This window comes from Marmota marmota, unplaced genomic scaffold (assembly GCF_001458135.2).
Source record: "Marmota marmota marmota unplaced genomic scaffold, marMar, whole genome shotgun sequence".
NCBI classification, from domain to species: Eukaryota; Metazoa; Chordata; class Mammalia; order Rodentia; family Sciuridae; genus Marmota; species Marmota marmota.
The window spans coordinates 17,391,021-17,401,484 of NW_025999842.1; the positions used below are offsets into that span (position 1 = coordinate 17,391,021).

At 37.4% G+C, this 10,464-nt stretch overlaps 1 protein-coding gene across 1 annotated transcript; it reads right to left on the bottom strand.

Annotated features, from left to right (window-relative positions):
• Positions 1 to 1,886: 1,886 nt before the first annotated feature.
• Ndufaf4 (NADH:ubiquinone oxidoreductase complex assembly factor 4) lies at positions 1,887 to 5,947 on the bottom strand. The gene is made up of 3 exons (XM_015499454.2): positions 5,556 to 5,947; positions 4,920 to 5,023; positions 1,887 to 2,700 (listed from the first exon to the last, which is right to left on the bottom strand). The coding sequence occupies exons 1-3, from the start codon at positions 5,686 to 5,688 to the stop codon at positions 2,413 to 2,415; spliced, it is 525 nt and encodes a 174-aa protein (XP_015354940.1). The 5' UTR covers positions 5,689 to 5,947; the 3' UTR covers positions 1,887 to 2,412.
• Positions 5,948 to 10,464: the final 4,517 nt, after the last annotated feature.

The window sequence follows — 10,464 nt, forward strand, 5'->3', positions numbered from 1 at the left end:
ACTTCCTAGTTTTTCCATTTTATGTCTACTGTCCTCATGTGATTGGCCTTTTACTCTCAAGTGTCCCAATTTAGGCAACAGATTATAAGGTTATCCTATTTACCTATGGCAGAACTTTGCCAAATCCATCCGCTTTTCTGCAGCAGACCTCTCTTTTTGGTCAACTCTTCCTCTTTCAGCTCCCTGGATCCCAGTTCTCCTACCTACCTATTAACTTCCCTATCCTCATATGACCCTGCTTACTTTGGAGGATTTTTTCCTTCTCCCTCATCACTTAGAAATCCTTCAAATTCCTTCAAGGCCACTCTTCTTTCCCCTAATCCTCAATTTCATACATAATAAACTTTAGACCCAGACAATGCAGATGGTCAACCTGTACAGACTCATCAACCTGTACAGATGGTCAATCCGTATACACTCAGCAATCACTGGTCATTATTGTTAAAACAATCTCACATCCAAAATCCACCTACCAGGAGTCTTCTAAGCTCAATAAACCAGTTTCTCATAGCAGAGGAGTACCAGTTATCTGTTATTTTCCCAGAGCTCTAGAGGGGAGGGGATTTTCATATAAAGCAAGCATTGAATGGTTCTGGCCTTTTAAAGTCCCAGGCGACCTGCACGTCATCTCATTTAATTCTTATAATCCTACAGAAAGACAACAAAGCATAGCAGTTAGGAGCACAAGGTTCTAAAAAATGATCTACCAGGGCTTAAATTTCATGCTTCAATTACTAAGTAATCTCTAATGTTACTAAAGTTTCATGTGCTTCAATTTTCAAGGTAAAATACATTTGTACTTATACCTGTGGAAAATATTGATCAAGTTAATATATGTATGGCACCTAGATTAGGGTCTAGTATAGTAATTAATTTTAAAATGTTAGCCATTATTATTACCTATTTTTCAATTGTTAACAAGTCCAAGATGATATAGTTAGTGGTAATGATGAGATATAAACCCAGGTTTTGTCAATTTAAACACCATCCATTTTCTGTGATATTCCTACTATCCAAGTGTTCTCCTATATGTAATAAAAAGCAGTAGACTAAAGAATGATATGGGAAGTAATTTTATTTTATCACATGACACTATATGAGAAGCCATATTTACAGATGCCTAATCACACAATATAGCTTTGAACACAAAAGGTGGCTCAGAAATAGCAATACCAGTGATTCAAGTATTGATCTTTACAGAAAAGAAAATAATTTTGACTGATTGAAAGGAGTTTGAAAATAAAAATTTTTATTGGCTAGCATTCTTTCATATTTTCTTGAAAACTACTGTGTTGAACAAAATAAAATACGTATAGTTTATCACATGGCACAGTATTTAAAAACAAGTTTACAAGTTGCCTATCTCTGCCCACTTTCTGTTTCAGCATTACTACTGATGTGTCATTCTATCATCATGCTGAATTCCTCAGCATCTTCCATACCATTTCCCGGGGAATCTCTGGGAAGTAACAATGGAAACACATTGACAAACCCATCTTCCACAATTCCCACCTTCTGCTCCTTTGAAATAAATTTATTTTTGGTCTAATAGGAAAAAATACATTATGATTTTGAAAACCTCAATTCTGAGTCTGGCTGTCATGAACTACAAATAATTACATCATGTATCCTCCTCAGGCATGTTCTCAACTGGAAAAAAATTCATATTTGCTTGGTCCTTTGTAGTTCTTTACTATTTCATTTATCGTCACAGTAACCATTATATTTAAGGCAGCATTATACTCATTTTATAGTAGAAATTCAATCTCAAGAGGTTACACAATCTACCCAAGATCTCATAGGTGGTAATCTATTAAGCTGAGCTAAAGTTACACAATCTCGCTTAAGATCCTAGTACAGATATTTGTGGTTCTTTTAAGTTTATTANGTAATGATATAAATATATTTTTCACTGATTTCATAGTCAGCCTCCTGCCTATCTTTATTTGGGAAATATTATTATTCTCTTTCCCTAACAAAAAAATGTCATGGTCGTAGGAGTCAAAAAACTTACTTTCAATATCCCTGACAGAATGAACTAACCACTTAAACTGGAAGGTAAGACTTATGAATTTTAAATGTGGGACTCAGGTCAAAAGACCAATTTAAAAGCTGATATCATGTGTCTAAAATAACATAATATCTCCTTCAATTACAGTAAATTTATAACTGTTCTGATTAGCCATGCTGACATACACATAGGAACTATGCCTAAACCAAATTAATTTAAAAGAAAACAAAACAAATCCATAACCAATCTTGAAAAGTCAGGAGATCAATAAATAGTATGCTCTCAAAGCAGGGAACATTAAACACTCAGTAGTTTATATAATTTTATATACTAAAAATGAGGAAATAAAAAGGATATGGGAATGGGAAGTACATATGGGAAAATCAATTTCATCACTTTCTTCATTTTGATTGTATTGCTTTCTTGTCTTCAGGAGGGAAAATTTTGACTTCAAAAGTAACAAAATACTTGAGCAGGGAATTTACATCTTTCAGTTCTAAATGGTATTCTTGAGCTATTTTCTCAGCAGTCCATGTTTCTGGATGAAGTTTATGATTATTGAGAAGTGTTAATGCTTCTACAATGGATATTTTGCCTTTGGGAATGTTCTTAATATTCAACATATCAAAATGGTGGCCTTTTGGCAATCTGAATTCCTTTGATTCTTGCTGTGTTTCAGTAGTTTTCACCTAGTATCCAAAAAGAAAGAAAAGTGAATTTTAGGATACAAGATTTGGAATCTTCTTTCACATTTCTCAAATCCTTTTCAAATAAATACTGCAAACATTTTCTCATTATAATGAGCCATGGTTTCATGGCACCTGTACCATGATGCCTATTCAAAACTATACCTCTGTCATCACTAAGGAATTAAGGTAGCTTCAGAAATCTGAAATCTGAAATGCTCCAAATCCAAAATTTTCTCAGCACCAACAGGATGCTGTAAATGAAAAATGGCATACCTGACTCTCTGTAATAAGTTGTAGTCAAAATGCAGGCACGCTAAAAATACTGTATAAAATTACCTTTCAGCTATGTGTATAAGGTGCATATGATATATAAATGAATTTCATGTTTAGACTTGGGTCCTATCCCCAAGATATCTCTTAAGCAAGTATCCCCCCCCAAAAAAAAATACAAAATATGAAACATTTCTGGTTCCAAGCATTTCTAATAAGAAATAATCAAACTGCTTTAAAAGGGCACCATTGTCATGCTTACTTGATAACCTCTATTTTGTTTCGAGTTTTGCATTTTATATTCAATACCCTAAACATCTCAAATGAATTCAAATACTGCTAGAAAGTGTGTCTCTTCTGAAAAATAAACTAATGTCTCCAATCCCTCAGTATAAATAAAACTTATACACTGCCTATCTCATTCAAGCTTAATCACTGCTCTAGTACTTAAAATACTATAATTCTAGTGTAAAAATAGAAAAATAAATGGAACTGATGAGTTCATAAGCAGACCTATATATGCATGTATAGCAGCATTTAAAATGTGGGAAAAAATTTGGGGAATTCAATAAATTACACTTAGACAACTGGCCATCCATTTGAAAAGGAGTTGAACTGATCTCTTCTATACAATAAACACCATACTGAATGCCAAGCAAATATTAGCCCCCCCCCAAAAAATATATATATATAACAGAAAACCACTAGAAAAAAATACTGAAGACTTTTAAGATGTTAAAGCACCCCAAACTTATCAAAAGAAAAAAAGGGCAGGGGGCAAAGAATTTAAATAGGCAATTCAATTTTTCATTTTCACTCATTCATTTTAGACTTTCTCTATTGCTCCTGAAATTTTAATACCACTAAATATCTTTTTGTAACTGTTCAATTTTTTTTCATTCCCCAAGAGCCAATTTTCAAATGCCTGAATTAGTATAACATGAGAAAAACAATGTTTGGAAATATTATTCAATATCTGTTTAAAAATAACATAACATGTACAATTATGTGTTTTTTATGTGAGCCTTTGGTGATAACTATACCCTAAAATCACTATTACATACAATTTTCAAATGCTGTCTTATTTCTCCTACAAAAATTATATCAATAATATATTTGTGCAGGCTACGCCTGTCTATAGACAGTACCAGAGAAATTTTAGAATGGAAAAAAAATCTGAAAGTTGTGGTTGGTTCTTCCTTGCCCTTTAATCTAACTCTTCCCTATTCAGAACCTCCCTTGACAAACTTTAATTCATCCTTCAGACCCAAGCCTAAATATCTCTTCCTCAGAAGCCATCCCTCATCCTTCAATTTCAAATAGATCCCTCTGATACACTTCCACAGTGCCTATAATTATGTATTTGTAGCATGCATGTTCATCTGTTTAATGTCTGTTTCCCTCACAACATCATAAGCCTTGTGAGAGTAAGAAGCGGGTGTTGCTCAACACAGAGCATCGTGCCTGCACTTGTCTACTATATGGACTTAACAAATATGCCCATTGCGAATGTATTCTGTAATCCTAATTTTACATATCCTATTTGAAAACACACTTCAAAACACAAACAAAAAAAGCTCTGACAAACCCAACAACCCAAAGGAGTCCCTAAGATTAGACTATACCTCAATTCACAGGAGAATAATAGTTCTAAAGATATCCTTTTGTTACTCAAATTACAACTACCAAAATCTACCCAGGTGCACTCAATCAACACTTTCATAAGTCTTTTAGAACTCTGGTAAATGAACCAGGTCCTATGTGTCTTGCCTAGAACACTGTGCTTAAACTTTGCCAAGGCCTGAACTCTGGACACAAGTACAAACCCTTGCTGAATGTTCACTTTTTTTTTTTTTTTTTACTACTTAGCACACTTCTCTTGATCATCTTCCTGAAGCCCCGAAATAAATAAGTAAATTAACTATTTTCTTAATTAAAACACACATTACCCGCAGGGAAGATACAGGATCTGTGGACTCAACATATACTTCTTTTAGTAATGAGAGCAGCCTGTCATCTTTTCTAGCAATTTCTCCCTTAACTTCTGGGTTGTCTAAGGAAAGAAAAAGAAAAATCACTTATTAAAAAAGAAAGAAAAATTTCCTTTAAGATCCCAAATACTTAACATAAGGCATTTAAAATAATCGTTTGGAAAGTTCGGAAAATATTTTAAATGTAAATCGAAATACTAGGCCAGGCTTGGCACCCATCCTTCTGTGATGACACAGAGCGAAAACTTAAGCAGCACATGATTCCTGCTGATTCGGATATGCCACAACAAACTGCCAACGATTAATGACAATAGCAGGTGAGGGCAAGGTCAGCGATGGTACTGACCACCACCTCCAGGACTGACAAGTGGTAGGGGCCGCCAACCTCACCGCTGTGCTGAGGGGACAACCTCAATGTCACCCGCCTGGCAGCTCCACCTTCCTGCGCTCGGATGATCAGAGCCGCTGCGGCCTAGCAACTTGACACAGGTCTTCTGGCCTAGGGACCGAGGCCCACGGTACAGAACCGCGAGCCCCGCACTGAGAGCCGGCGACCCGGCGACCCAGCGCCCGCCGCGCCCTTGCTCCACTCACAGCTCATCTGCTCTCGCAGGCTCTTGGTGGAAGGGTGCCTGGGAGCCGCAGAGGGTTTCGGCTTGCTGATTTCCCGTTCTGCTCGGTTCTCTATGTTGAAATTCCTGATCGCGCGGGTCATCCGAGCCCCCATCTCTTCATAACTTGATGCCCTCAGGTTCACAACGCACGTGGGAAAACACCGGCGCCGGTGACCTCTGGGCGCACGGAGTGTGCGCACGCTGGGGTCAAGCCGGCTGCGCGCCGGGAAATGGAAGGTACGTGAGCGCTGGTCGCCCCCTCGTGGTCAGGAGGCTACACACAGCGTCTCTGTCCAGAGAGTGTCAGAGGCGCTTCCTTCCGGGCCTACAGCCTGAAGGATACTGGCTGCTTCCCGCGGGAGGGGCGGGGGTGAGCCTTGGACGCTGAGAGGGTACCTAGGACCCAGACCCCAGCACGCACCCAGAAGCTTTGGGATAGATACAGGTCGCGCCCCACCCCAGACTTGCTGAACTGATTCCTCTGGAGTGAGGCCCGGCTTCGGTTAAAGCTTCCCACGTGACTCCAGGGTTGCAGTGCGAGCTGAGAACCAAAGTCCTAAGGAAGTTGATCATTGCACAAACCAGGTCCACGAGTTATCCCGTCCTGCTTTTGTGAAAGGAAAATAAGAATAGGGTGTTCGTTCTCAAAGGGCTTTTGTTTTAAACTGCTCTTTCATATCAGTGCCCACTATTTTCCTATCCCTTTGCCTAAAGCCTCTCCAAGCCACCGTTTTCTTTTTCCATGATCTTTATCCCATTCTCATAACTCACTGAGATAATGATATTGATTTTAGTTATGCTTTCATTTCTTTTCTCTTTGTTTTTATAACTAATTTTATTTACTGCTCCATGCTGTTAACCAAGGAGTCAGCCGCCCTGTCTTTTCCTACCTCATTTCTCATCTCTGTTGCCTTACAGAGTCTTTGAGCCCCAGGAGACCTCAGTGTAACTTACAGAAAGCAATAGCCAGTACGTGTGGGAAAAGCAAATCTCTCTCTCAGTCTCCCTCCTCTCCGTTTCAGACTGTGTTTCGCTAATGCTAATTTTATTAAAGATTATTTAGGAATATTGTGATTAATCCATAATAAAAGAAAACCAAGAGGAAGGAAGTAGTTTCCAAAATTATTTTGGAAAATATTTTTCACAGACTCTGGCAGCAAAATCTGTTTTTAGTGTTCTCAATTCTTCTTAGTAAAATGAAATAGATGGGTTGTTTTTAACCTTTCTAAAGTTAGAAATGAATATAGGTGTAAAGGTAATCAAATTAGAAAAACTGAATTGAAGAAAGGGACAGTTTTAGTTAAAGAAAATTAATTTTATTAAATATCATGCTTAATCATAGCAAAACCTCTGCAAGGAGCATAGCTTCCCTCCGTTGATTATAATGAAACGTTTTTACCAGGATTGGTATTTGGAATTTATAGACAATAGAGTGTTCTCTGACAGAGTTAATTGAGAAGTTATCCTGAAGGTGGCAGGCTGCTCCAAGGTTTCCAACTTCGGAACATGGTTAAAAGTCTAGAAATCGTTCATATCCAGTACATTTTAGTCACTTTCTATGAATGCCAAGAAATATTTATCTGCTTCATTATATCTATTATGTAGTTTAATAATTATGGTAGAAATTCTGCACTCTGTTAAAATATTTTTAAAGTGAAAATCTCATTCTCATAAGAAACTCATCCAAACTTCTGGCAGCATGAAAAAGTAATGTTAGTGCTGAGGGCTGTGGATATTACAAAATTCAAGAATTCCTTGGGGTACTGGGGTTGGGGCAGTGGCAGAGCGCCTGCTTCCCACATGTGAGGCACTGGGTTCGATCCTCAGCACCACATAAAAATAAATAAACAAAATAAACAAAATAAAGATATTGCATTCATCTATAACTAAAAAATGTTTTTTAAAAAAGATTCTTAAAAAAAAAAAAAGAATTCCTTGGATTCCCACATTTACAAAGATTGGATTTAACATTTAAGGGGCATCCAAATGTGAGCCGCCTGCTTTCCCTGGTTCTTTGCTACTCAAGCCCTCAAAAAGCAAAACAGAAGGCAGATGTTCTCCACCAAAACACACAATAGACTTTCACCCTTTGGGAATTATTCCAGAAATAAAACCTGAGCCATAAATGCATAATCCTAGTTCTTCTTGTCAAAACATATAAATTAACAGGAAGTCTGAACTTAAGAACTCCCCTTGGGCTTATGTTAAAGGGTTGAAATCAGGTCCCCAAGGAAAGAATAACTAAGATTGAGCTCAGAATTAACCTTTATCTGAGTGGAGTGTTAGAGATGTTTATGACTGAATATCCTAAGCTACTAATGAAATGAACCCAGGGTCTTGCAAACACACTAGAATATAATTTTTTTTAGGACCTGAGATTTTTTGTTTGTTTTGTTTCTTGCTATATCCAGCACAATGAATAATACTGGGACACAGTAAATACTTTTAAAATGTCAAGTAAATGTCAAATGAACAGACAAGTCAGACCCGTGAACTGGACTCCAGATTCTAGGCAGGTTGTCTCTGACTGATTACCAGCCCTGATACCAGAAGTGAGTTGTGCAAGTTACATAATCTGGTTGAACCTGCTTTTCTCATCTTAAAAATTGAGAGTAATTCTTCCATGCTCTCCCTCCCTACCAGTGGGGTAGGGAGGGAGAGCATGGGAGTATTAGATTAATTCTAGATAGGGAAGAGGTGTGGGAGGGTAAGGAAGAGGGCAGGAGATTAGCAAGGATGGTGGAATGTAATGGACATCATTATACAAAGAACATGTATGAAGACGAATTGGGTGTCAACATACCTTATATACAAACAGAGATATGAAACATTGTAGTATATATGTGTATTAAGAATTATAATGCAAAAAAACCAAAGTACAGGTATAAAGGCATAAATTGGCATGAACATTCTTTATATAGAGAGATATGAAAAATTGTGCTCTGTATGTGTAATAAGAATTGTAATGCATTCTACTATTGTCATGTATTTAAAAACAATAATAATAATAAAATTAAAAATGTTAAAAAACTAAAAATTGAAAGTAATTAACCAATAGATTTTACCCAGATTAAAAATTTAAATGTCTAATCTAGTCCAAGCTTAGAATATGATGTTCAATATTTGCACTGCTTTGCATTTTCCAGAAGAGCAAAGAGAAGTTTGGAAAAAGAACTAAAGATATGCTGAAGTTCTGGTGTATAGGTGAATGAAAGGGATACAATAACTAAATATCTGAAAGTAAAGTTAGATTCATTCTTCAAGCATCTAATAAAAATAAAGGTATTCCAAATTCGATGTTTAATTGCTGGTTAGCATGTTCTGCACATTTGGTGGCATTTGGGGCACATTATAGCTGGAATGTTGACTACCTGCCTTTGCGTGGTATAAATCACAGCAATAGTCTCTAGCCAGCCCCCTCCATGCTTCCCTCCACCTTTTTTGGTCTTCCTTTGCTTAAACTCTTACCATTGCACATGCCTTCTTTGAACATGATTCAATAGCATTCTTCACTCTTCAAGTAATTGCAGACACTAAGCCCAGGAGATGGATGACTCAAGGAGCCCAAAACAAACCCAGGTGAGAACCTAGATGGTTCACTGAGTAAAATCTATCTAGTAGTGGGTGGCACTAATGATGTATAGAGAAATGATATCTCATCAGAGGTGTTGGTGTTCAGAGAGTTGGTCTTCAGAGCCTGGACACCAGCTCAAGTTCCAAGGAATTTGTTAAGATCCCCAGTTCAAGTAATTTACAAAGTTCCCAAGCTTGGCCAGTATTATAGTGATGCAGTATTGTATATTTGTGAAGCCTAGAATAGTGGTGGTGGGGGAGGGGGACCCAAAACCCAAACCAATCACAATACTCAGTTTGAGAAGCAATAGGTCTCAGATTGGAATTATCAGCCAACAATTATGCCCAGATGCCTGCCCTGGGCTTACTGTACTCATGACTTTTGTCATTTTACTAGTTTTCCATTGCTGCTAACAAGTTACCACAAAAGTGTGGCTTAAAAGAAAACAATTTATTATCTTACAGCTCTAGAGGTCAGAAGTCCAAAATAGGTCTGATGAGGATAAAATCACGGGGTTGGCAGAGTTGTCTTCCTCCTGGAAGCTCTAGAGAATCCCTTTCCCTGATTTTTTCTCTTTATAGAGGCTTCCCACATATGTTGGCACTCAGCAGGTTCATCACTTGTTTATCACGTATCCTTCTCTGACAGTGACTTTCCTGCCATCCTCTTTCCCTTTTAATACCCTTGTGATTGCATTGGACCTGTGTGGATAATCCAGGATAATCTTTCCATCTCCACATCCTTTATTTAGTCACATGTGCAAAAAACTTTTTGCCATATGTGCAAGGTAGCAGTTTTATAGGTTCATCTTTGAAAGACCTTTTTTTTTTGTCCACCACAGTCATTTCTTCAGAATATCCATATTTGTAGTTATGACCACTTAAATAACTACAAAGATAGAATGGTAGGGATAATGCCCAATATGCCTCATTCAGTTCCAAAGGGCTTAAGTTTCAGTAACTGCCTAATAATTGAAAAAATTAAACCATCTTATTTATTTTACTACCACTCAGTTCTGCACACTGCTCAGAGAGGCAGTTCTTAGGGCCCCAACCTCTCCCTCTGGAGAATTTATTTGCATCTATGACAATGAGCAAGGGTATGAATCTCCCCTCATATAAAGCAGCATGACTAGTTTCCCTAATTATGGTATCCTAGAGACACCAGAAGTCTATCAATTTTCTTTCTTTACTCTTCTCCCCACCCTATAATTTCCTTCCCAGATTACCTACCATTCCTTTTCTTTGCATTAAAGTTTTTCTACTGTTTTCTCATTATATCCACTTTTAGAAGATGAGTATGCCTGGAAAATGCA